This window comes from Pelmatolapia mariae, linkage group LG10_11 (assembly GCF_036321145.2).
Source record: "Pelmatolapia mariae isolate MD_Pm_ZW linkage group LG10_11, Pm_UMD_F_2, whole genome shotgun sequence".
NCBI classification, from domain to species: Eukaryota; Metazoa; Chordata; class Actinopteri; order Cichliformes; family Cichlidae; genus Pelmatolapia; species Pelmatolapia mariae.
In genome coordinates this window covers 69,397,831-69,423,591 of record NC_086236.1, presented here as the reverse complement: position 1 = coordinate 69,423,591, position 25,761 = coordinate 69,397,831, and the positions used below count along the sequence as shown (strand labels likewise).

Here is a 25,761-nt window from a genome sequence, read left to right as displayed (position 1 = left end):
ACCACAAAGGAAAAGAAAAAGGCATTTTGGACTCTTCCCTCTGATGGAGGGGTGTTAAACTCATTGTAATTCAGCGGGCCTCAAACGGTCTAGCTTTACTGTGTATTAACAAGGTCAGACGAGTAAAATTATTATGTAATAATATATGCTGAAACAAAAAGTCTCTTTAAAGGTTACGACGTGAAAGAAGGTGAAAATGTGCCTGGATTAGGATTAGGATTAGGATTAGCTGAGCAGTGACAAACAGGAATAATTAATGACTTTTCAATTTTTTACTTAAAAAAGCCATCAAGCTGCCAAAATGAGACCCTTTGATGGACTCATTCTGGGCCCTGAGCCGCATGTTTGACATGTTTACCTTTTCTCCTTGAAGTCCTGGACCAGGAGCACCAACTGGACCTTGATTTCCTGGTGGCCCAAAATTGCCCTGAGAAAAAGGAATAGAAGAAATGCAACGATTAAAGATTCAGATCTGTACATGGAGACATCGATGAGGAATTCAACAGTAAATTTTAGTTAAAATACCTTGTCACCTTTGATCCCAATACCAGGAGGCCCACGACTTCCCTTTGGACCTTCATATCCTCGATCACCCTAAAGAAAATATAAGAAATCTGATTTATACATAGCTGTATGTAAATTATAGAATTAAGAACAGCAATCTTTCAATCCTACCACTTACACTGATCTGTACATTTTTTAAAATACAAATTAGTCTGTTTCTTTTCCTAAACTCGTCTTTGGATGCTGGCTGTATTTTGTTCCATGCTCTGTAGAGATGATCCCACACTGCTTTTGAGGTCTGGGCTCTGAGGAGGCCAATCCATGATTCCGGGCGTTCCATTGTGTGCTTTTCTATTCAGATATGTTTTTATTGCACTGGAAGCATACATGGGATCATTCTCATACTGAGAAAAGACGCTGCTGTCAATAAGAAACTTTCCAGATAGTTATTAAATGATGGATCAATTCCACTTTAAAAATTATTTTAAAAAGTCTGGCTCCTTGGAAACAAAATATGAAAAAGGTGAGTTGAGACTTTTATACAGTACTGTATGTAATCAAAGACTTTTCCCACCTTTGGTCCTGGAAAACCCTCTCCCGGAGGTCCAGGATTTCCTTGTGTTCCAGGCGATCCTTGGGGTCCCTGGAACAAACAGAACTTTAAATAAAAGTCTGTACTTGTGAAGGTTTTAGTAGCTGCAGACCTAAAACAGAAAAGGGTGATTTTAAAAAGAAAAAGAAAAGGAAAAGCCTAGGACTTGCACAAGATTTATCTGAGTTATCAGGCTTAGCTGAAGGTTCGGCTGACAACCCCGATGTAACAAACAGTCAGATCCCATATGGGACATGGTATTTACTGTATTTGCTTCAGCCTCCCAAATGCAAACTGCTTTGCAACCCATCTCACTTTGGCTCCTCTATTCATGCTGTGTGAGTCTTCCTGCTGCCCTCTAGGCTAATAAAGCATTCATTAACCTCTTCCATGTGCATAAATGTAAGGTTAGGTAAGTCCCAGAACAGAGCTGCGATGTCACTTATGGTGGATAAAAATACCTTCTTCTTCTAATTATTGTGGTCTGGGTTAGCTAACAGGGTAACAAATTAAAAGAAATGCCTAAATGACTGCACATCACAGTAAAATAACCCACAATAACATCAAAAATCATATGGAAAAAAATATTAGAGAGTTCTAGAGAGTAGAGTTCTAGACATTTGTAGAATAAATGGCACATTGAAGCTGTTTTGGTGGCACAAAGCGGCTCAGCAGCTTACTAAGTTATGTCAGTTTTGTCTAACTTTTATCTCACTTGTCTGTATGTTTATAAATAAATGCTCACTACGATACTGTTACTCATAAGATATGAGATCTTAATGCCAAAGATCCTAATCTTCATACTTACCGGGAGTCCTGGTTCACCTATGCCCAGAGGACCTGCTGGACCTGGTCTTCCCTGATTACCCTTGTCACCCTGTAATTAGTAAAAAGTAAAAACAAAATTTCCCATAATTCAGTAATAAAAGATCTTTTTTATTCAGTTTCTTACAGTTAGTAGCAGTTCAACTGAGATGATTTAATAGGTATTTGAATTCCTTTCTCACAGAAACAAAACCTCACCGCTGTTTGACTTTCAGCAATGAAATATCTCTCTCCATCCTCACTGACATTTTCACTTTGAATTATGATTTTTATAGTAATTGTAATATAAATGTGTCACCTTGGCTCCTGGGAATCCGATACCAATGTCTCCTGGTTGTCCAGGTTGACCGCTAGGTCCTCTGTCTCCCTGAGAGTAATCAAGTTCAAAGGTTTGCGTGTTACGTGATAATACAGCAAACAACACAGAAAACAGGTTAACAATGTAAAATGACGAGATGACGGATGGTGCCAGGATGCATGTAGCTGTCCTTCTAATCCAATAAAATCATTCTAATCTATTGTTTTATTCTTTATGGGGACCTGTTATACTCCATATTTTTACTACTGGACACCCTCTAACATCACACGAAGCCAAGAGTGGAAAATAATGTTGGAAACTGAGCATTTACATACACTGCACTTTGGCTATGTTCAGTATGAGAATCCATCATTGCAAAAATGCATAAGACAGGGAAAAAGCAATAAAAGAACAATCTCAGGGATTCTTTCTGGGAAACTTTGCTGTATACACAGCTGTACAGTACAAATAGTTTATTCATGAACAACTGAAGTCCTGCTGTGGTAGAATTCAAAACTAAATAAAGATGAAGAAATATATATGAGAGAACCATCCAATCCAGGATACTGACAAAGCAGTCTAACTGGGAAACTTTAGTCCAAGCAACAAGTGCTGTATATAATGCTTATGGAAATTTTTATTGTTTTTATTACACGTAAAAGTGTTTGACATAAATGCTGAAGGCCCTGAACATGAGAAAATACATGAAACTTCTCTTGTCACCCTGACACTGACTCAGTAAATCAACCTCACTGTTGAAAAAATACACCACTTAGGAATACTCTTCAAACAGCACAGCCAAAAAAATAAATAACAGCAGAGCATGAACTCCAGAAAGACATCTGGGAAATTTTCTTGAGAACATCAAGATGATGTCTCCCAATATTTCTTATTTCAGTTTCATAGTGTGTATTTGTGAAGGTAGAATGTCCATTTTTACGCCATCTTTATGCAGATCTATTCAAAACCTTTTTGCAAAAAACGACCAGATAAACTTATCCAATCACATAGCTTACTAAAAAACTGTAGTCAGACGTTCAGAGTGTCGGCTATTTAAAAAAAAAAAATGCTATAAATCACATGTGATTTTATCGGCATAAAGACATCTTTGTTAAAAAGCAGTGGAGCAGCTCTGTGGTGATGGAAGCAACACCATCTTATTAGGCTTTGGCACACACTGTAAGGTCAGTATTATGTCCCTCGCTTTTTTGAGCCAAAGCTGATATGTGACCGTGCAGATGTTGTCAGGGAAAGTGTCCGCATAGTCCTGCATATGAATGATGGTGTGTCAGAGATAGCAACATTTTCTTTTTTGTCTGACCAAATAGTCATGATTTTATTGACATGATAATCTAAACGTTTGGGATACATAACTTTTAGTTTCCTAAACTGAAGAAGACTCGTATGCCTGTCAGTAAAACCTGAATATGGACATCATTTAAGAGTTTGTATGGAAAAAGAATGAGAATGAGCAACAAGTGAGTTCTTGAGCTTTGGGGGACCTTGTAGACTGCTTTTGCTCAATATAAAGCAGCATTACGAGCATTATTTTAGAATAAAACTGCATCTAAAAAACAATTTCTGGAACAATGTTCTTTGGACTGATGAGACCAAAGCGGAGATGTTGGGAGATGTTGGGCCTTTGGGCTTGAAGCCTAGGCTTATTTTTTTGTCATTTCTCCCCTGGAACCTCTTATTTCCCTAAATTGTCTAAAGCCTGAGGGTCACGCTATGAAGCAAGTTCACTGTAGCCAGACTTTCTTGAAGTTAACTGGCTTGACAAAACCTAAAACCTCAGAAACATCACAACAGTGGTTATCAGTTTTCTTTGTTCACCCAGGCTTTCTGCTTTAAGCGCTAAGCATGCTCACATAAATGGGTTGTTTCACATGTCATTTAATTTTATCTGTGGTGTAAAATGGATCAACTGAGAACCAACTACTGCAAACAGACACATTATCCAAGGAAGGGTGAAACAGTCTACTAAAAATATTAAACATATAACAGCGAAATGCATCACTGGTGCTGCAAAGACACAAGGGTAATGCTGCAGAAAATCATGAATCTTATGAATTCGTGATCATCACCAGCACACAGAGCAATCAAATACATTACATATTACCTCAAATTAATATATTTATTTTACAGCTGGGTGCACATTAGAGCTCTGAAACTTTAAATTTGATGCATTTAAACACTAAAGGTTATTCAGTGAGCTCGGTGCTGACAATTATGTAGCCTAATAAGGGCTGTTGCCAGAACAAAGAGAAATTTATTCTATTGATTGGGGAACAAATAGTCTACACCTGTAGGCGATCAGTGTTCTAATCTATGTTTTAGGAGGTGCAGTTCCAGCAGTGTAAAAGACACTTAGCAGCATTAGGACCAAGCATAAAAACATTCAGTCATTTTCTCAATCGCCAGCTGAAAACATGTAAATTTCAGCGAGGATGCGATGCAGTTTGTGTTTTGATTGTATTCCTTCAGCAGCTGTATCGCACTAAAAACATACCACAAATAAATCTGCCCTCTGTGTATATGTAGTTCAATGTAGATCTTTATTGAAATGTCTGTTAGTGTTTCTTGTGCTCAGGTTCTTGTTTTTTCTCTCTGGTGCCTCGTTTTCTTTGTGACTCTTTAAATCAACTATTAAATCTCATCTATTGTTCAGATATTTTTGTTCCTGCAATTTGCATTTGGGTGGCACATCAACTCTGTGAAGAGATTTTGTTGCAGTTTTAAAGGCTAGTCCAACCAAGCAGGAATGACAGAAAATCCATTGCATCTTGAGAAACTTACTTTAGAACCCGATGGGCCTTCAGGACCCACCTCCCCTGGTGGTCCTGGCGCTCCCTGCAAAACAAATACACATTTACTCATTTATAACCTACATAATCTATAACCTTATATTTCACTTCTCAAATGAATCAAACAAAAAGCAGTCATGTATAAATCAAAAAGGAAGCCCCCCACACTGTGTGACTGATCTGCAGGTCAAGACCAACCCACTGCCGCTGAATAAAAAATACAACAGGATTAGGATCGACATTCATGTCTTTCATGCCATTCGATTCTCATGCCTAGCTCATGAAACAACAAGGTTATACTGACACTGTGCCAGTAGCACAGAGGAGGAAGAGTGCTGCTGTGCGGCCAGGTCGCTGCACTAATCCCATCACACAAAGTCTGTTCCTGCAAAAGAATAATATCCTGCAAGCCTGGATTCACAGCTTTAGATAGCCCCAATGGTGTCAGGATTACCCATAATCCAATATTCACATTCCATTAGTGCAAAGACGAATAAAAGACAAATTCCACTTCCATTTTTCATATTGAAGAGAATACCGACTGTCGGATGTCGACTTTTCAGGAGTCTGAGCGATGAGTTTTGAAAGTAATGGAACTTAAATTTTGACACTGAAAAATAGAAAATTGCTTGTGATTGAAAAAAGTCCAAATTCATTAAAAATCTGTTGTCTTTAAAGATGAATTATACCATTCTCAAAACAGTGGATGACAACTCAGTGACTCCATCTTGTATAAACAGTTGGTTTGGTCGCCTTCCATGAATTACATGGACATCTTTTTATCCTCTCATTTCATGGATTCACAAGTGTGTGAATAATGTAGACAAAAAGTCAGGAAAGCCTCACAAAAATGTAGGATTTAAACCAAGGCCCATAATTGTCACATTTCAGTATAAAACAAAACCAGAACTGAGACTTGTGGCCACTCTTACCTGTGCTCCTTTTGGTCCTTGTGGGCCCGGAGGACCCTCTGGGCCCTGCAACATAAAACCTATGTCACTACATGGATAAAGTCTGGGGTGTTTACTGAAACATCTCAGAAAAAAATGACCATACAGTGTCACCCTTTTCCCCAGGAGTGCCACAGTCTCCTCTGTCCCCCTACAAGACCACACGACACAACGTTAGACCCTGCAGATATTTTCTGAGGACATGTTTCAATAGTGAGAACAGAGCAGCTGAAAGGTCACAGTCACTCACCTTGTTGCCTTTGTAACCTGTGCGGCCCTGCAAACGATTCAAACAGGTTCAAAACCGATGTTTCATCTCTTAACATGCATGCTGTTTGGCAGTTGTGCAAAAACAAGGGACAAATCTACTTTCTTACCGGTGGACCATCACTTCCAGGTGTGCCATTCAGCCCAGGCTCCCCCTTTAAACAGAGGCCCACTAATTAAACACTGAAATATTTTAGAAAGACTTTCTTTGTGTCACGACTCACCCTCGCTCCTTTTTGACCAGCTGGCCCTCTGAAGCCTGGGTCTCCTTTTCTACCCTGGAAATATTACAAGTGTTAAGATGAAGCAGTGATTAAGCTGTAAAGCTAATAGTGTTTTCCACTTATGAAACTCCTCAGTGTTTAGTTTCTGAAAACTCACAGGACTTCCTGGAGGACCTCTCTCTCCTCTTTCACACAGACATACTTGGGCCTTTGGACACTATCAGAGCGAGATAAATATTATAAAGTCAGTGCAATCATTAGCCGTACTTAAGAGATGTTGACTTCCATTTAAGTCTTACCCCTTCATATGCAACTGCACCCTGTGGAAAAAACACAGAAGATAAAAAAATATGTCAGTTACGTCCATCTTTTATCTACAGTCTGAGTCCCACTGAGGAATGGTACTAATTGCTTGGCAGCAGATGTGTCCTTCACTTTAAAGTATTTTAAAGTCAGTACTTTTCCCCTTTACCTTAAGACCTGTTAAAGTTTCCACTATGATCTGACTGGTTCCAAGTGACATCATAGGTGAATCCAAGCCTTCTGGCGAATGCTTTCATGGCTGTTTCTTTCTCTCTTTTTTTTGTGACCACACAGACTTGTCTGAAGCAAGTGTACTTGGAAGAAATGTAACGGCATTGCTTGTCTATGTTGTCAGCAGCTGCCCATGTCTGTAACTTGTAACAGGATATTTTTATCCTATCTAGATAAAGGATCTAAATATTTCTGTTTGCCATGAACTATGCAAATAAATTATTAGTGATTTTCAGACTTGTGTGTAGTTTTACTCTTCATGAAATACTATCTGCAGGACACTTGGTACTGCACAGAACCTGAAAATCATCTCTAAAGCTGTGTTTACATCATTATTTCCAGTGAACTAACCCCAACTGGTTTTTGGTTACCCTGTGACAACACATACAGAAAGATATAAAAACGCAATATGCTAAAAGACATCTCTACAACAAACAATGAGAATTTGACAACTTTGGGCTTTGGGCACAAGATGAAAACTGAAAATCTGTCATTGTTAATGTTAACATTTCATGGTACAATTTTTAAATAATAATTAATCTAATTATGTGAACTCAACCTTAGCTTTTGGGGCACTTGGGTGCCTGAGAGCCAACTCAGCATAGCAGGTAAGTAACCTCTATAAGCTCTATAAGTTCTACATTTGGTAAAACTGGGTACTGTCCTCTGTCATGTAGCTGTCTCTGTTTTGGAAGTGCTAAATGTGATTGAATAAAATCGCACATTAATGAAGAGCAGAACAAGCCATGCCAGTCTCTCAGACTAGCCGTGACCTCCTGCAGATATTTGACATTTCTGGGTGCTGTGGAAAATGCAAAGCAGCCAGTAAAACACCCTCATGCAGACACAACTCTGTTACTTAAGACGTGAACTCGCTGTGAGGACAGCATGAGCATGAACAAGACTAAACAGAGGATGATCTCTGTAGCCCAGTTCCAGACACGGCGTCTGATGTCAATAATTTTAGGAGAGCATGCGGGATGTCAGATACCTATGTCATATTCTATTAGAAGGAGCTGCTGAATTATAGGTATCAGTAGTACACCTTTGTGTTACAGTGACAGCAGTCACATTCTGGTTTCATTTTTTTTTATTACAGTTAAGGTTTTTAAGACAAACTCTGATTTTCAAGATTGTTAAACTCTTTCAAAAAAGAGAAATCGAGTAATGTAGCATTAAAACATACATCAAAGCAAAGGTTAATTTCTTCTGTTTGCACATAAACCTTTAATCTGTCAAAGCTAAACTTTTACCTCTTTTAACACCAACCAGGGAAGAAGTGACTCATTTAGGGCTTGTTGTGTTTAAACTTCTTCTTTAGGGGTCACCACAGGGGTATTTAGAAATACCCTACACCTGGGCGACTCTTTGATAAGAGGTTATAAAGTTTTATTTGTTATGCCTTTATAATATTTTTCTGTCATCCACCCAATGCCATAAAGCTACCATGCAAGCAGTTTGCCTGATGGTTCTAAGATACTTTGACTTATGACCTTTTAGGGTAGAAATGCTCACCTTGTGTTTAGCGCATCCTCTGCTCTATTTACTAAGCAATTTATTCACCCAGTCAATTAAAATAGATTGTTAGCTACACTGTAGCGCTTGTTAACACTCTACTTTGCTGAGGCCAATGGCACAGCCAAGAACAGAAATAGGCCTTAATGAAAATTCATAAACTTTTTCTGTGAGTGGTAAAAGAATTGAGGTAAATTAGGTGAAATGATTGGTTTAGTCTTGGACTTTGAGATTTTACTATAAAGTTTAATGTGGACAATTGATTTTTTAAATATAAATTTATTTATTACATAATAATATTATGAAAACTTTCTCCTGTACCGTCTTGATGCATGCTCAATCACCCAGGAAAGGAAATCCCAAAAAGTTGATTCTTTTTGTCTGGACATGGCATTTTCAGTGCTGTCACCTTATCGCAAGACAGTTCTGGATTCAAACTTTCCAGAGACATTTAAGTTAACTGTATGAAGATGTGGCATAGATAAACCTTTGAATAGTCAGTAGAACTTCATAGGTACTACACAGTTCCAGCCCTTTTCCATGACGTTTTTCCAAAAAAGCATTTCACCACTCTGATGTTTCTCGACTCTGTACTGGCACCTCTGTGCCTGAGCTCATTTTAATTGAAGCCAACACTCACCATCTCTTTGAGCAGCTTCTCTTCCAGCTGAGAGTCGAGCATACTTTGGACAAACTGCTGAGCAGGTGTGCTGGCGATGGCCCGGAGCTTGGCATTATTCTGCTGGGCAATATCTGATAGCCCAACAGCAAAGAACTTTATGCCATGACCTTTGGCCTCCACAGCAGCTGCAATCACATCAGGGTTACGGGGATGATCGACTCCATCTGTCATTAGCACCGCCACCCTCACGCTTTCCTTTGAGGTCTCATGCACCAGCAGCTGTGAGGCGTTGGTGATGGCGTAGGTGGTATAGGTGCCGTGACCGATGTAGTTCATGGTGCTGACTTGACCGTGAAAATAGTCCAGGTCTTTCCAGGCTGAGAATCTGTGCTCTATGGACACAGTGCTGCTGTACTGCAGCGCAGCCATCCGCACCTTCATCGTCCAGCTGGGTACCTGCAGCATGGCGAGCCGGGTGCTGAAGCTCAACACGAAGGTCTTCTGTTTCTCGAACAGTGATATGGTTGCGCTCTCAGAGCTGTCCAGGATGAACGCCACTTCCAGTGAACATGTCAGACCTACTTGAGAAGGAGATCACAAAAACTGTCATCAAGCTAGAAGTATTAGAAACAGGACTAATTTCAGGATTGGCACTCTGACACCTTTCTAACTTCTGTCCACAAATTCAGTCCCTTCTGCCAGCAGTCGGTATGTATCCATTACACTGTCAAAAGTGCTCTAATGTCTCAAGCAACACTTCAAACAGCTGTGGATTCACGTGTGATCATGAATTCATGAAATATTCTGGAATAAACCTGATTCGGGGGGAAAACTCCCAAATTCCTAATACCAGATGCCGCAGGAGACCTATAAAGGTCTTGTGTCCTGAGCCGTTTTGGCAGCATGAAGGGAAGCTACACAGTAAATAATAAATACAGATACTTAATGTTGTGGCAAGTCAGTGTAAGTGCAGCTTGTGGAAAATTAAAGCAACAGTTTTGAGTAGTTCTACATTACTAAAACTGTCCAGTAAAGGCTCAAGGACCAAGTGAAAGACCCCAAATTGTCAACTTCCAACCTTAGAACTTACAGTTACTTTAGTTGCAGTTCCTCACTTCAGCTGCAATGGGATCAGAGTTAGTGGTGTTTGTTTTTGTACTAAATGAAATCAAATTCCCACATGTATAATCCATCCATTTTTTTACATTTAAAAAAAGACACTTAAAGGAAGGCATTGTGGGTGGATGACTTAAGAACTTCTCATGTAGTTTTTTTTTTACTTAAAATTTGATGACTCAACCATTTCACTGGCCTGATTTCACCATCCCTCATCCCTTGTTCCCTCAGTGCAACATAGTGACTTTCTCCACCAGCATGTGGAGACCTCATCTAAAAATTACCATTTCTTCCCTCATCTTGCAGCCTGTAGTTGTTCCTGTGCCCTGTCTTTCTCCTCTGGCCCGTGGCCTTGTGTAGGAGAGCCAGCAGCAGAAGGCAGACCCCGACTCCTCTGCTCAGGTTTCCCTTCAGCAACATCCTAACAGAGAAAAGAGGAGAATGTTAGGGGGGAAAGCAGTGTATGCAAAGCACAAAGAGTTGCTTCATTTTTAATAGGATTCCTTTTACTATCATGGACACTGCTAACCACACCCATTTGCAGATCCCAAAAAAGGGAGCTGTGTTCTGCAACTGCCGTTTCCCGAACCGAATTTCCCAGTGGAACCCACCTGAGGGATTAATAAAGTTTTATCTTATCTCTCTCTCTCTCAGAAATGGCAGCAATTCTAATGGTATTAATTTGCTTAGATGACACCGTTCCTCCTACTGATAATGCACTTTCTCAAATACTTACTATATTACAGTGCCAAAAATATATAAATGTGTGTAAAACCAGAATAATCTGTGCAAATATGTTTCTGTTAATAAGTTACAAATGCTGCAGAATCTAAACAATATCTTCATATAAAGTTAAACCTCTGCCAGGTGATTGAGAAAAGGTCACAGCAACATACCTAGACTGCAGCGCAAAAAAAACTGAAGTTGCCCTTCAAACTGTGACAAACAAAGCAAAGATATATATATATACATATTTTATTACCTCGAATCTCATTTAGCTGCAGCCAGTGTTTGTAGTCCAGTCAGCTCTTTGAGAGGCATTTCTCCGCGGAACCCGGGGTGCCTATAAACCAGACTGAGATAAACTGAGGACCATCGCATGAGCTGATGTGCTGTGTGTGTGAGAGTGTTTGTAGCCGGGGGCCCTCCCTGGTGCCGCTCCAACATTTTAGTCCAGTGCAGCGCTTCATGCCTGACAGAAGGGATCCCGTGAAAGTCTTTTGTGCGCATCGAGTCATTTAGATTTTAGAGATAAAAAGCATTTGCAATAGTCATCACTCCAACCCATAAATAATGCATCTAAAAACCACTGTCAACATAAAATAAAGCAGACTACATTAGTTTGCAGGGATGAAATAATTTTAAAGTATTTTTTCTCGGCATTGTGTTTTTCTTAACAAACTTGTCAGTTTTCTGGCTATCATGGGTTGGTTACTAAGGAAAATAGTTGGTTGTGCAAAAAAATCCCAAATGAATTTCTTCTCTTGCCTTTTCCACTCTCCCCCACTAATGTGAAAAGCAGATGAATTGTGATCGTATGATACTCTTGTACAGCGCAGAAATCGACCGCATTTCAATAACATCGTCAGTCCGACAACTCAACTCTTATTGCTTAAATATATTTAATAAATGAATTAACTTAAATAGTGATGATCTGAAATAGCCTAATTTCTTATATAAAACTGCCTGATTTCGTTGACTTCTTTTCTCTTTTTTCTATTCACTTAGCACCCTCTGCTGGTAAACCGCATCTTTAGTGGAACATGAAGTAGCTGACGTTGCTAATAACACGGACCTGTTTTGGTGTAACACACAACATCCGCTTTGGCTCCAGATTGCCCCTGGTCGACATGTGTATTTCAAGCTGTATCTCGTGCATTCCTATAAGTCGTCTTTGTTGTGTTTATGTAAGTAAAACCTCTTCTCGAAATGCTCAAACAGATGTTTTCGACTGCTGGTTAAACAGGCGCGAGCGAAACGGTCACGCGCTTGCTCTCCCTTTACTTGTTAGCATTAGCTTAGTTTAGCTAGCATGTCAACAAACTTAAAAGTAGTACTATAACTGCCCACGGCAGCTTTTTAACATGCCGGGCGTTAAATTCAAACCAACTGTGCTACACTTCCACACAGAGCTCGGGTTATATTGACGGTTTGGTTCAGTGTATCATTACTTGTTAAAAAGATTTCTCAGAGCTGTCTGTTGTCCACCTTGCGACCACTGCACTCGGAGATGTGTAATATTTCTGCGCAGTCTCTGACCTTTGTTCATGTGCTCATTTGTGTGATAATCTGCCGTATTTCCAGGCTGGAGAGGTTAAACTTCCCTGAAAACCTACTAGCTTCTGAATCATGAGCGGTTCCAAGCCCGACATCCTGTGGTCCCCTCACCACCCGGACCGCTACGTCATCTGCGACTCCGAACTGGGACTGTACCGGATCGGACCTGTGGGCAGCGCAGAAGTCAAGGCTGGGACTCTCCCACTCTCCGAGGAAACTGCTGCTACATTACTGGCCATCAACTCTGACACCCCTTATATGAAATGTGTGGCCTGGTACCCCAAGCACGAGCCGGAGTGTTTACTTGCCGTTGGCCAAGCCAACGGCAGAGTTGTGCTTACCAGCTTGGGCCAGAGCCACAACTCTGCATGCAAAGAGCTGGTGGGGAAAGAGTTTGTGCCCAAACACGCCCGCCAGTGCAACACTTTAGCTTGGAACCCCGTGGACAGCAACTTGTTGGCTGCTGGGTTAGACAAGCACAGGGCAGATTTCTCTGTCCTCATATGGGACATCAGCAGTAAGTTGTCCCCAGAGACCAGTGTAGCAGCTGAAAAGATTCGCCTTTCATCTGTCGATTTGGACTCTAGCACAGTGGTGACCAAGCCATTGTATGAGTTAGGCCAGAATGATGCTTGCCTCTCGCTTTGCTGGCTGCTCCGTGACCCAAAGCTGTTGCTGGCAGGCATGCACAGGAACCTGGCAATATTTGACCTGAGAAACACGAGTCAGAAAACGTTTGTAAACACGAAAGCCATCCAAGGTGTGACAGTTGACCCGCACTTCCATGACCGCGTGGCCTCTTTCTTTGAGGGGCAGGTGGCCATTTGGGATCTGAGGAAATTTGAGAAGCCTGTGCTCACACTGACTGAGCAGCCCAAGCCACTCACAAAGGTAGGATGGTGTTTGTTAGAAAACTAACTAAAGGCCACAGTAATAAGGATGCACCAATATACTAGCTTTGGGTATTGGTCATGTAAATGTTCAGCCTTCTGCATTCCTCATTTCAAATTTCTGTCATTTATTAACATCGAAAAAGTTTGTAAGTTCAGTTTCAGTGAAATAAAGGTCAGCATGACAAGTGGCTGGTTTAAAAACAAGTGATAGCATATGACATATGGCTTCTCATCTGGCTGTGACTCCTTCTGTGTCAAAAAATGTTGTGACATGATCATATTTTACAACCCGGAATTTGAAAATACTTACTCAAGGAACTAAAACCATGACAATGAGTGGGTTCAAAGTTGATTCAATTGCAGTTAAAAACAAACAAACTGTGTGTTTTTTATCTCAGAAATTTTCATGTAGTTATCTCATTTTCATATGAAGTTATGAGGGTCAAAAATGCTGGAAATTTTTTTGTTTGTAACTTGGCAAAATATTTTCTTACTATTCTGTGTGGCTGCATTACATATACTAAAATTATTGTACCAAAAAACAAGTCAGCTGATTCTGGCAGGGTCAGGTGGGAGGCACAGATTGATTTTTCAGGGAATAACCTCTGGTCATTCCATGCCTCTCCTGCAGTTGCTCAATGTCCCACATTCTCAGAACCACTGGTTCTATTAGAAAATAAGATGTCAGCTTGTTTGTAACCTTTCAATTTTAGATTGCCTCAATCAGATGTGTCTAACTCCAGGCCTCAAGCCCCGGTGTCCTGCAGGTTTTAGATATCACCCTGGTCAAGACACCTGAGTCAAATGATTAGTTCATTACCAGGCCTCTGGAGAGCTTCAAGACATGTTGAGGAGGTAATTTAGCCATTTGAACCAGCTGTGTTGGATCAAGGACACATCTAAAACCTACAGGACACTGGCCCTCGAGGCCTGGATTGGACACCCCTGGCCTAAATGTTCAAAGACAGAGTGATGAAATGCTCAAATAATTTTAAACTCTTTACTTATTCTTTATCACCAAGTCCTGTTTCATTTAAATGAAAAAAGAGGGAATAAATGATATCAAAAACAAGATTAAGATGCATTTAAAAAGGTCAAATTGTTATTTTAAATGTTTATGTTAGACCAGTCAGGGCATGCTTATTCAGTAGAAGTCTTCTTATTATAACTGATAAAATTCTGCATTTTGTTCTCAGGTGGCATGGTGTCCAACCCGTACTGGCCTACTGGCCACGCTGACACGTGACAGCAACATTATCCGCCTGTACGACATGCAGCACACTCCCACGCCCATAGGTGATGAGACGGAGCCCACCATCATTGAGCGCAGTGTGCAGCCCTGTGAAAGTCAGATTGGCAGCTTTGCCTGGCACCCGTCCTCCCAGAACCGCATGGTGGTGGTGTCAGCAACCAACCGTGTCATGACTGACTTCACGGTGTTTGAACGTATCTCACTGGCATGGAGCTCCACCACTTCTCTCATGTGGGCGTGTGGTAGACACTTGTACGAGTGTGTTGAGGATTCAGCTGAGGGAGTGGAGAGTATGATCGAGAAAGACATTGCTACTAAAATGAGGGAAAGGGCTCAGTCCAGGTACGGACATGATACCGTCCAGGTGTGGAGGAACCATTTGCTGGCGGGTGGGAAGGATCCCCAACTTAAGTCTTTATGGCATGATCTGTTCTATATCCTTTCAGGTGTTGAAATGATGGAAATATCTGCACGATGGCTTATTGATAATCTGTTTAATGGCAGAGAAAAACAGTCAGCCACCTGTTGAAACTGTATGCAGGGCAGGTTATTTTTATTACTTTACAAAGCAGCAGTGAAGTGCTTCATTGCTCCGATGATGGTTCTCCTCATCTGAAGGTTTCTCCTCTAAAGACTTTATAGAGTAGATATTTATATTATTATTATTACTTCAAAATGTAACCTTTTAAATTAGTTGAGTAAAGAATTCAACGTTTAAAAAGGTTATCATATGAAGCCTATAATGGGCATAATAACACCTTTCGAGAGCTTTCAATCTTCTTATCGAACATTTGGCAAGAAAGTCAAAAAGGATTGTAAAATTACTTCCAAATTGAGTCCTTAATGTTGATTCACTGATTAATTAAGTTTTGAATCATTTTTGGTTGCCTTTAACCTCCTAAGACCCGAACTCTTCCACGGCATGCATTTTTAATTTCTCTTTGATATTTGGGCTGATTTGGACCTGATGAATGTAAAAACAAAGAATTACCAGATTTAATTTTATTTTTTACCTAATTTTTGTTTCTAAGAAAAATGAGAGCCACATATGAGGATATTCGTTTAAAATTTTGATAGAACAGTAGCAGTATAATGTCCTGGTGGATATCAGGCCCTTGTAGAGCAAAATTGAGCATTTTGGTCTAAATAACCCAAAATGTGATGTCCACATATGTGGACGCCAGGTCCTAGGAGGTTAAATACATTGAATGCTTCTGAACATCCTGAGATGGTGACAGATTAAAATGTGGGGCAGCGCCCCCTGGTGGGACATAATGTCACTCCAGGCAAGGCTTGAATAACTAAGAAAAAAAATGAATGAATGAAAACGATTTATAACCACAGTAAAAATATTAACACATTATTTATTTTTGTCCTTGTTCAAGTTTAAAATGATTAATGTTTTAGTTGCCTTGTTATGTGCCTGTATTATGTTGCATGGACTGCACACTGTTACAATTCCTATGCAAGTATCACATATGAAACAGTGTGCGGAGGATATGGAGCTAAAACTTCAGGGGACCGTACAGTCTGTGGTTTATTCTGGGATTAAGAACATTGTCAAGACAACCTCAGGTAAAACAAATAACCAACTGATTGTCTGTGCCACAGGACACTTCACAGTAACTGTGTTTATTTGAAATTTCATACACTGAAAAACTGACTTTCTGTGTTTGTGGTCTCAAAGGGACAACCGAAAGCCGCAGGTGTTGGAGTGGCTCGGACCGGCAGACAGATGTGCCGCGGTACCACAGCGAGGAGCGCTGCCTTGCCCTGCGGCTCTGTGGCTGGATCAGCAGGGGGACTGACACAGATGTGGAGAACTTCCTGCGATCACTGGAACAGGAACACGAGTGGGAGCGGGCGGCTGCTGTCGCTCTGTTCAACCTGGACATCCGCCGGGCAATCCAGATCCTCAACAAGGGCGCCATGGCAGAGAAAGGTGAGAGCTTTTAGGGATGAGAGGAAGGCGAGAGAAAGTAATTTAATAAGGGGAGATACTTTAGACTACATAACCATAACTGTACATGTATCAAATATATGTAATTGTTTGGTTTTTAAAATGTAAGAAAACAATGATAAAATCCTAATCACAGCTTTTCTATTACTTCCATGTTGGCTTGTTTAATTTGAACAAGCAGTTATTGATGAAAATTGTGTTCTACATCAAACAAACTCTTGAAAAATGAAATGAAGTCTTTGAAAAAAGGGGAATTTCATTAATGTAACAGCAGGAAACACATGTTTTTTACACTTTTTGCACAAGTTTAATGAAAATGGAGAGAGAAGGCTGCTGTTTACACACGCCTTAACTGAGGAAAAAAAATTACACCAATGTAGGTCAAACGCTTTTCTGTTGTGTGCACTAATGAGTGTTTCCTGAGTAAGACTGACAGGGTGATTCATTAGATAAGATGTGTCAACAGAGCCATCTCAGGACTTTCAACGTTGCAGCTCTAACTTACAATGTATTGATTCCAATGTACAACCTTAAACCAACATTTTGTTATACCAGAGTAGTTCAGTTAGGTATTTTCCGAGCCTCACCCGGTCATATATCTAGAGATAATAAAAACTGTGTTGTATAGAGATTTCTCTTAGGGTTTATGATAGGTCTTACGTTGGGAGGCAAAGTCATTAAAAGTTCTTTTCTTTAGCAAGAAATTGCAGTTTAAATTTGAAATAAAGCCCACAGTATGACAAAAGGGATATGGAGCTGGTTTTGGATAGGTTAACCTTAAAAAAAAGAAAAGAAAAGTAGGACACTTTTTTCACCCCTCCAAGCAATAAAACATCACCTTGAACAGCTGCCATAACCTTTTTCACACATGCACTGCAGCCGTGAGCATTTTTACATATTACCTCATGTAGATGTATATGACAACTAAAATGCCCACTGCAGTAAGAGCAGAGTTTAAATGGACTTAACCTGCCAGCTTCCCAATGTTTTGTACATTTGTGTCCAATGAGTGGGTGTCAAGTGTTCTGCTCTCTGCAAGCTCTACCCCTAAACTGAGCCGAACATTTCCAGTAGTGAGGATGTGTCCGAAGCAGATTACTTCCTGCTGGGTGCTACATGTGTGAAAGGACAACTGTGGAAAATATTCTGACGTGTTTTTTCCAACATTAATCTGAATTCATTCGTGAAAATAGCTTCATCCTCTTTTTCAGATGTGCTGCTCTTACAGTGAAGACTACAGACTGTAAATAAATCTGCTTCTTTCACTTCATATTACTCACAGGTGACCTGAACCTGAATGTGGTTGCCATGGCTCTGTCAGGCTACACTGACGAAAAGTCGTCCCTGTGGAGAGAGATGTGCAGCTCTCTGAGGCTGCAGCTGAAGAACCCCTACCTCTGCATCATGTTTGCCTTTCTCACCAGTGAGCCTGGAGCCTACGATGGCGTGCTGGTATTGGATCTCTTTAATATCACGAACATTTGAACGCTAGAAAAAAAAAAAACACTTCTTTTTTTTTTTCTAAGCACACTTTTCTTAACAGTGGCCCTTTTGTTCCCACTTCATAAAAGCGGTCAGGCATTCTTAACGCAGTGATGAATACTCGGGTAATACTCCAGTGGTGTTTAGTGGGAAAATCCTCAGGTGCACAGGAAAAGATATGTTTTACGTTTCCGTCATAAAACACCGCTATGAAAAAGGAGTCTGTGCCCAGAACACAGTGTTGGTTTCTGCTTTTTTCCTCCTGCAGCTGCTCAGATTCTGGCCTCTGGCTCCTCTCACTGTTATTTATGTCTGTAGACCTTTTCCTGGCAGAAAGTGATAAGAGGATTTATGCAGTCACTTTGACTTTGTTTCTTGCCATCTTTGCTTTGAGAATTGATTATTTGTCACAGATGATTTGTTTCTCGCAGCACTGTGGGTCAGAACAGGGTCACAAACACAGTTTTATGTGCCAGTTTCAGTAGGAAGACTTTGACTCTTTAATGTAAAAAGTATCCACTATACTGAAGCTTCACTCCCTCCAAATAGTGACAGAGAGACAGATATTAAAAGGGAAGATATGATTCTTTGTTTGTGTTTCAGTATGAGAGCAGCGTGGCTGTGAGAGACCGAGTGGCCTTTGCCTGTATGTTTCTCAACGATGCACAGGTAACTGCAGAGTGAAGCTTTCAGCGGCAGATATAGTCTGAATATATCACTGTTTGCTAACTTTGGATCTCTGCTGCAGCTGCCACGATACATTGACAGACTAACCCTTGAGATGAAGGAGGCGGGCAACCTGGAGGGCATTCTGCTCACCGGACTAACTAAAGATGGCGTGGATCTTATGGAGAGCTATGTGGACCGAACTGGTGATGTCCAGACTGCCAGCTTCTGCATGCTGAAGGTACAGAGACAAATTACACAGAACTGCTTATTTTTACACTCGTTCACACCAAACCTGCTTAGAATGGAGAGGGCACATGAGATTTGAGAATGAGCCTCTATTGTATGAGTTTCCTTGTCAAGATGGAGAGTAGCTCTGTCAGCCAGACAAATAATACACACACAGATACACAAAGCAAAATAAACCAGTACACACAAGTATGTCAGACTGAGCAAACAGTGTTTGGCACAATCAGATTTATGCTCTGATTGTTGCATGGAAATTTATTCTCACAGTTTAGAAGTTTCTACTTTGCATTTTGCATATTTTAATTTTCAACTATTTTGTGTCAAAAAATTCAGTTCCACCTTTTTGGACTGCATTTGGCGATGTTAGTTCTTATTCTGTTCTGCTGTCAAGTTAGCTTTATATCGGTGTATGTCAACCAGCTCTCCACCTGCTGGCCTGGTCAGAGTGGCCCACCAGCTGGAAGGAGGATATTTCAGAGCAAGATGGTTGGCAGTGACTGAACTTTCAAAATACGAGCATGTTTAGTAAATTAATGATAGATGGTGTTGATTTCTTGCATCATACTTGGATGGTTTGCTCTCACAGAGTTTATTGTTTGAGAAACACTAATATGAAAAACATCCAGAATAGTATGTTTTTGCATAAGTACTACATGTGTCATAAGTACTACATGTGGTTTAGTTATGGAAGCTGAGGAGCACAAAGGAGGCAGTGGTGAATGCCCTGAAATATAACCACACATCAGATAGTCTGATATGATCGGACTTTTGCATTCTCCAGTGCAACCCTGTCCCTGCAGTGCATATGTGAAAGCTGCCACTGTGTCTAAAAACTATGCTGCCCTCATTCTAATTTTCTCATTCTGGCTGTTGTGAACAACTCCCATAATTAAACCAACACTAGAGTGCATCAAATAAAGAGAAATGAGCTGTCTGTCTGACAGCTCCTTTCTCTTTCCTGTACCCTTTGAAAGATCAGTGCACATGCTAAAACCTGCCTCTTTGTTTGTGAAAGTTCACAGCTAACACCTACTGTAACAATACAAGTAACAGCCTCGATGGAGCTGCTTGCTGCTGTGCACTTGTTTCTGGTACAGTAACACTAGAGACATCAAAGTGGCTGAACAGGTCTGTAACCTTTCATGCTGTAAAACAGCTCTCTGGGTTTGCTTCATTTTATTTTCCTGTTCTAACCTGCTTGTGAAAAGACAAAAGCTGCCTACAGCTACAGAAATGCCGTACCTCACATACATATGTTACGCACCTCTGTATTTAACTACTAGAAATGAGAAGAAAGGGCATGGCTGCGTTCCCAAGCAGAACCCCCGCTGAAGTTGAAATGTCTTACAAGCCTAAATAATCTCTCTCAACAGGGTTCTCCGGGCGAAGTGCTTAAAGACCCTCGAGTCCAGTGCTGGATTGAAAACTACCGCAACCTGCTGGACGCCTGGAGATTCTGGCACAAACGAGCTGAGTTTGATATCCACAGAGGCAAGCTGGACCCCAGCTCCAAACCACTAGCCCAGGTGATCTTAGTGCTGAAATTGATATAGTGTAACTTCACCCACATCTCAGATTCCAACCGCTCAATGCATAGGTTTGAAATATGCTAAAAACTGCAAGAACCAGAGAGGGAGTGCCATCTCCAACTGTGCATTGAGGTGTGAAGGGAAAGAATGTGGTATAGTGGTTCATCACAAAATCAAGTTATTGACTGATTCTGTGGTGACATTATATTATCTGAAAATGATAACAGTTTAACATAGACTGTATATGAATGATGGAAGTAGCCACATTGACGTGTTTCGTGGTTTTGGACTTGTGTATTTTGAAGTCTTGAAATTCGTGCTAACAGACTAGTAAAACACCCACTTTACAGTTGTTGTTAAGGTAAAACTATTTGTAAAAACCAGGCTTTCCTGGCTTTTTTGTACATTTTAAGATAGAACTAGTACTTGATTTTAGAGCAACCACAGCCATTGTAGGAACAGCTGATTCTGTCACTTCTGCATTTTGCTGTTTGGATTTTACAGACTTCAACCATGGAGGGACAGGACAAGTTGTACATCCCCGGATTGGAGGATGGTTACAGTCATTTTTTTGGCACTATAGTGTCATCCCAAAGAATCGACTCAATCGCATTGCTTTGTTTCTGGAAGATTTAAAAGAAGAAGTGGGTTAAGCTATTGTCAACCAATGAAATGCCAGTTTTTATAAATTTGATATTAGTACCAGTATTGACATATTTCATCACCGTACAGTTGTTGTTATTGTTTAGTTTAGTTTAGTTAAAACACGTTAGAGGTGAAATTTGATACATGTGTTTTTATTCTCTCAGTAAAACAGTGTTAAAGTGTCCTATCATAAAATGGCATATTCCAGGCTCTGGCGTGATCCAGCACCTGCACACTCAAAGCAGTCTGTCTTGTTTCTGTGTTTGTTCTTGTTTGTTACTGTATTACGTATAACTACCCTTATATGAAAGTAGGACGGTTGTGCTGTTTATTACACTACAAGTAGAGTTTGTACCAAGCTCATAACACCCACAGCTCTCCTCTCAGTTTCTTGTCATAAAACCTGGTGGTATAGTCAGTATATCTGTGCTGTTTCTCCTTTTGTATTGGAGAAATCTGTTCCTGATACTATGCATACTCCACATTGGTTGATTTTTTTTTTTTTTAAGTAATTAATGTTTTTTTCAATAGATTCTGGGATTAAAGGGTTTTTTAACATGTGATTATGTGTAAGCTAAATCTTGGCAGTGCTTCATTGCATTGCTGAAATTCCAATAATCACACTTACGCCTGTTGGAATTATTGCTGTATTATCAAGTACTTATCTCACTCTTCCTTAAAAATAAAATCCAGACAGCTGGTCTGCATGCGGCTGTTGGTTTTACCTTCATGTTCACCGGGTCTTATCAGCCGACCTTTGTGTTTGTTCTTTGGCAGGTGTTTGTGAGCTGCAACTTCTGTGGGAAGTCCATCTCCTACAGCTGCTCCACAATACCTCACCAAGGCCGCGGCTTCAGCCAATATGGTGTCAGCGGCTCACCCACCAAGTCAAAAGTCACAAGTTGCCCTGGCTGCAGGAAACCGCTGCCACGCTGTGCCCTCTGCCTCATGAACATGGGCACACCTGTTTCCAATTGCCAAGGTAAACTGGACTATGTGGACAGATGCTCAGCTGATATTTCCAGTAACAGGCACACATCTTGGAGCAGCTTAAGTGGCTGTAACACTTAACTGAGCATTTACCTGGGTTAATGTGTGGACTTTGATCTGCATTTAAGCACAGGTAGCACCTGGACATTTAGTGTCAAGCCTTTTCTCCTTATTGCTCATAATAGGATAACATTCATAGATTAAAACTTTACTGATATTTTATTTCTTTTTTGTTTTTTTGCAGGAACTGGTAAATCAGATGAGAAAGTGGACCTGACAAGGGAGAACAAACTGGCTCAGTTTAATAACTGGTTTACCTGGTGTCACAACTGTCGACATGGTGGCCATGCTGGCCACATGCTCAGCTGGTTCAGGTAGGAGGGATGCATGTGCTCAGAAAATCTTCAGCCGCATCTGCTGCTGAAGTTCATGTGTTTATATCTTTAACATAAACAATAAATAACCTCGGAACAGTCACTCTTAAAGTTTGCTAAAAAGTTTTGCATTGTGTCATATGGTGTACTTTTACAAAATCAATCATAGAAAAAAATGAAGTAGAAAAATCAAATGAATGCTGAAAGATATGCAGCATTTAAGCAAGTCGGGTCAATTTATTTATGTAACAAATTTACAACACAGGCATTGACCAAGGTAGTGCACAGCAAGCGATTTAAAAACAAAAAAAGGAAGTCATCCTAAGAACAACTTAGAAAATGGTATTACAGATTACAAGGGGGCAGACAAAGAATCAACAAAAGACACAGTTAATAACTTAGACGTAGACCAAAATTAGAATAAATTTGGCTTCAGTCGAGATTTAAATGCAGTTATTGAGGCAGATGATCTGAAGGGGATGGCTGTTCCAGAAAGTCAGTCTGATGCCTGAACCTACTAACTCCTGAGCTAAGCAATTCACTTTTTAACGGCTCTGATAGATACTCGGTGTGAGCAACATAATTTAAAAATAAATCTCACATTACACTGGAAACCAAATTTTATTTTAGTCTTTGTTCCCTTTGTATAGCTCTTCGGCTGTGTGGTGAGAAAGATTGCTGGAATTTACTGAACGCAGAAGCTGCTCAGACGCTATGAATATGTAGAATGCTGTGTGGTTAAAACGTTGGCTTTAACAAGAAAGGGAACAACGACAGATTTCACCACGAAGAGGAAGAAGCAAAAAAAAACCCAAACGAAGCAACGAAAACAAAGCTAACATACAGAAGCACAAACAACAGTTTTGTTAGTTTTTCATTGTTTTTAACTCAGTTTTTGTATTTGAGTGAAACCAATTCTGTGCATATTGTGATTTCTGTCTTCTCTGCCAGGGGAGCTAACCTGGAGGACGAACAACAGCGCAAACACGAGCAAGAGCAGCTTACATTACCACATGTTTTTGAGCCTGCTCCCTCGTGCATTAGTTTTTTAAAAATTAATTTTTAGTTGTCGCCTTGTTTTTGTTTGTTTTTTTTGTTTTTTTGTCAGAAGAAAATGGTCATTGACGAAGACTAGGACAAAAGTTACTGGTCATTGAAATTAGCTCTGGCGTAGCACTACCATGTTGGAACCTGTAGGCTGAGTGTCTGCAGTGCAGTGATTATTATGAAAAGCAAAGTTTTTGTTCTGAACTTAATTTTTTTTTTAGCTGTTACTTAACTGTAAGGGTAAATGTGTACCTCATACACCTAATATGTTCTTCTTCTGGTCCTTTGTCTATTTATGCCTCCTGCACCATAACCTGTTCTCATTTTCATGCCTAATGCATAATGTTTCACTGCTTTTTCTAGTTTTCCTCAAAAAGTTGCCTGCTGTTATCTCCTACCACAAATGTAATACCAGTTTGAGTGTTTTCACTGCTTTATGTAAAATTACATTTAAAAGTAAAACTACAGGAATTTGTTCCACATACTCCAAACCACAGTTTCATTATCAAAAATCCAGAAAGCTGAAAGTACAGACGTGCTGTGCTCTTCTATTTTCTCTGAGCTGAGAGAACTGTGCAAACTCCTAGCTTTTGTACACTTACCTGCATGTTTTGTTTTAACCGACCTTCATATGTGTGTTACAGAGACCACACAGAGTGCCCAGTGTCAGCGTGTACGTGTAAATGCATGCAGCTGGACACTACAGGGAATCTTGTGCCTTCAGACAGCAGCTAAACAGGAGATGCCTGTCAGGAACTGAGGCCAAACACCAGCAGGTTCACCTCTGCAATCGCCAGCCAACAATGGGGCGACGGTGGCAGCGATGTCCTTTTCTAAAGAGGCTGCTTGAATTGAATAGAATGAAATGATGTTAAGTTATATAGTCTAGTGAATGTAACATTGTAACTGAGCCCTGTATTAAGAAGGGAGGCAGTGTGTGTGACTGATCTGACTAATTGAATCAATGACCGAAAGGGAGCGAATGCACACTCGATGTTCTGCTAATGAAAATCAAACAGAAGAGGCTCTGTTGCATTCAGCCTCTTCCAGTTTAGCCTGAATCAGGAATCTTGTGATTTATAATGATCTCTTACAAAAAAAAGTTTTCCACTCACACATCAGAATGTAAAGATGTAATCACAGGTGCCAATATGTCTGAGCTACATTTGTTGGCTCTTGTTTTAATACGCTGTACTGTATAACGTCTGTGTTACAAAGGATATTCACATACCTCATCAAAGCATTGTTCGGGGTGAAGGACGGTACCCCGGGTGACGGTGGGGAGTTTAGCACACAATAACAGTCTTCTTGCTCTCTTCATGTTCCTCTGTGCCACTCTTCATCTGGCATTGTGGAGGGCAGGGGCAGTGCGGGTGGGGTGGTTAGGGGAGGATGAGGAATTGGAGAAAGTAGGGGTGGTGATGGGTGAGGAGGCGAGTGTGGGGAGGGTGCGTCTTTATTCACCAGCCCACTCCAGGCCTGTGGTCTATGAAAGAAGCGCCCCAGAAAACAGCAGCTGCTCGGCACTCTGACAAGACCCTCCAGATTGTTCCCCTCATAAAGAACCTCAGCTGCCGGAACACTATTGACTCAAAGAGAGGGCGAGCGAACAGACAGCCCGAGCCTTGCACACCCCCTCCTGCACCCTGTGCACACACACTTGCCCTCTCTTTCTTTCTCTCTCCCTCTGGTGTCCAAATTGCACCCAAAAACTATGCATACCACACATCAATCCAAGGATGGGCGCTGTCTGTGGTGGGGGGAGCGGCCGTGTGTAAACCACATTGTAAATGGGCTTTCTCTCTTTCTCTGCCACCCTCCCCGCACAGTCACTAACCCAAGGAGGCATTGTAAGTGAGAGGCGGTCTGCACTAGAGCTGGCTAAATCACTTAGTCATGGAGTAAGGAGGAGGAGGAGGTGGTGATGGTGATGGGAGGGGGGCACAGGAGCTACTGTATGCTGCTTTCACCAGGATCTTTTTCTCGGTGTGGGAGGTTTATAAGTCTGCGTGCCCTTTTGTGAACTGTTTTGGAGTGGAGCTGACAAATTGGCAAGTCGTGTAGCATCCCGAAAAACAGATTGGCTGGAATTTCATCCTTTCACTGTTTCTTGTGTTTTCCCTTTGAAATAAATTCTGACTGA

At 40.8% G+C, this 25,761-nt stretch overlaps 2 protein-coding genes across 2 annotated transcripts in view; one reads left to right on the top strand and one right to left on the bottom strand.

Annotated features, from left to right (window-relative positions):
* col28a1b (collagen, type XXVIII, alpha 1b) overlaps positions 1 to 12,563 on the bottom strand; it is a 23,856-nt gene extending 11,293 nt beyond the window's left edge. Inside the window, 17 exon segments of the mRNA XM_063488653.1 lie at positions 359 to 427; positions 526 to 594; positions 1,079 to 1,147; positions 1,905 to 1,973; positions 2,220 to 2,288; positions 5,019 to 5,072; positions 5,959 to 6,003; positions 6,083 to 6,127; positions 6,227 to 6,253; positions 6,354 to 6,398; positions 6,468 to 6,521; positions 6,625 to 6,684; positions 6,767 to 6,787; positions 9,157 to 9,719; positions 10,509 to 10,675; positions 11,237 to 11,317; positions 12,514 to 12,563. Coding sequence (XP_063344723.1) covers positions 359 to 427; positions 526 to 594; positions 1,079 to 1,147; positions 1,905 to 1,973; positions 2,220 to 2,288; positions 5,019 to 5,072; positions 5,959 to 6,003; positions 6,083 to 6,127; positions 6,227 to 6,253; positions 6,354 to 6,398; positions 6,468 to 6,521; positions 6,625 to 6,684; positions 6,767 to 6,787; positions 9,157 to 9,719; positions 10,509 to 10,674 — 1,425 coding nt within the window. The 5' untranslated portion in view covers position 10,675; positions 11,237 to 11,317; positions 12,514 to 12,563.
* On the top strand, positions 12,052 to 25,761 carry mios (missing oocyte, meiosis regulator, homolog (Drosophila)). Its single transcript, XM_063488657.1, has 12 exons — positions 12,052 to 12,161; positions 12,559 to 13,422; positions 14,621 to 15,110; positions 16,153 to 16,251; positions 16,364 to 16,618; positions 17,919 to 18,088; positions 18,722 to 18,787; positions 18,867 to 19,025; positions 20,407 to 20,559; positions 21,985 to 22,189; positions 22,442 to 22,571; positions 24,263 to 25,761. The coding sequence occupies exons 2-12, from the start codon at positions 12,604 to 12,606 to the stop codon at positions 24,351 to 24,353; spliced, it is 2,637 nt and encodes an 878-aa protein (XP_063344727.1). The 5' UTR covers positions 12,052 to 12,161; positions 12,559 to 12,603; the 3' UTR covers positions 24,354 to 25,761.

Excerpts from the sequence above, each read along its gene's own strand:
- mios (XM_063488657.1), top strand. The coding sequence starts at position 12,604 with ATGAGCGGTTCCAAGCCCGACATCCTGTGGTCCCCTCACCACCCGGAC. Across the intron at positions 16,252-16,363 it reads CATTGTCAAGACAACCTCAG|GGACAACCGAAAGCCGCAGG; the intron begins GTAAAACAAATA and ends GTGGTCTCAAAG. Across the intron at positions 18,089-18,721 it reads GAGCCTACGATGGCGTGCTG|TATGAGAGCAGCGTGGCTGT; the intron begins GTATTGGATCTC and ends TTTGTGTTTCAG.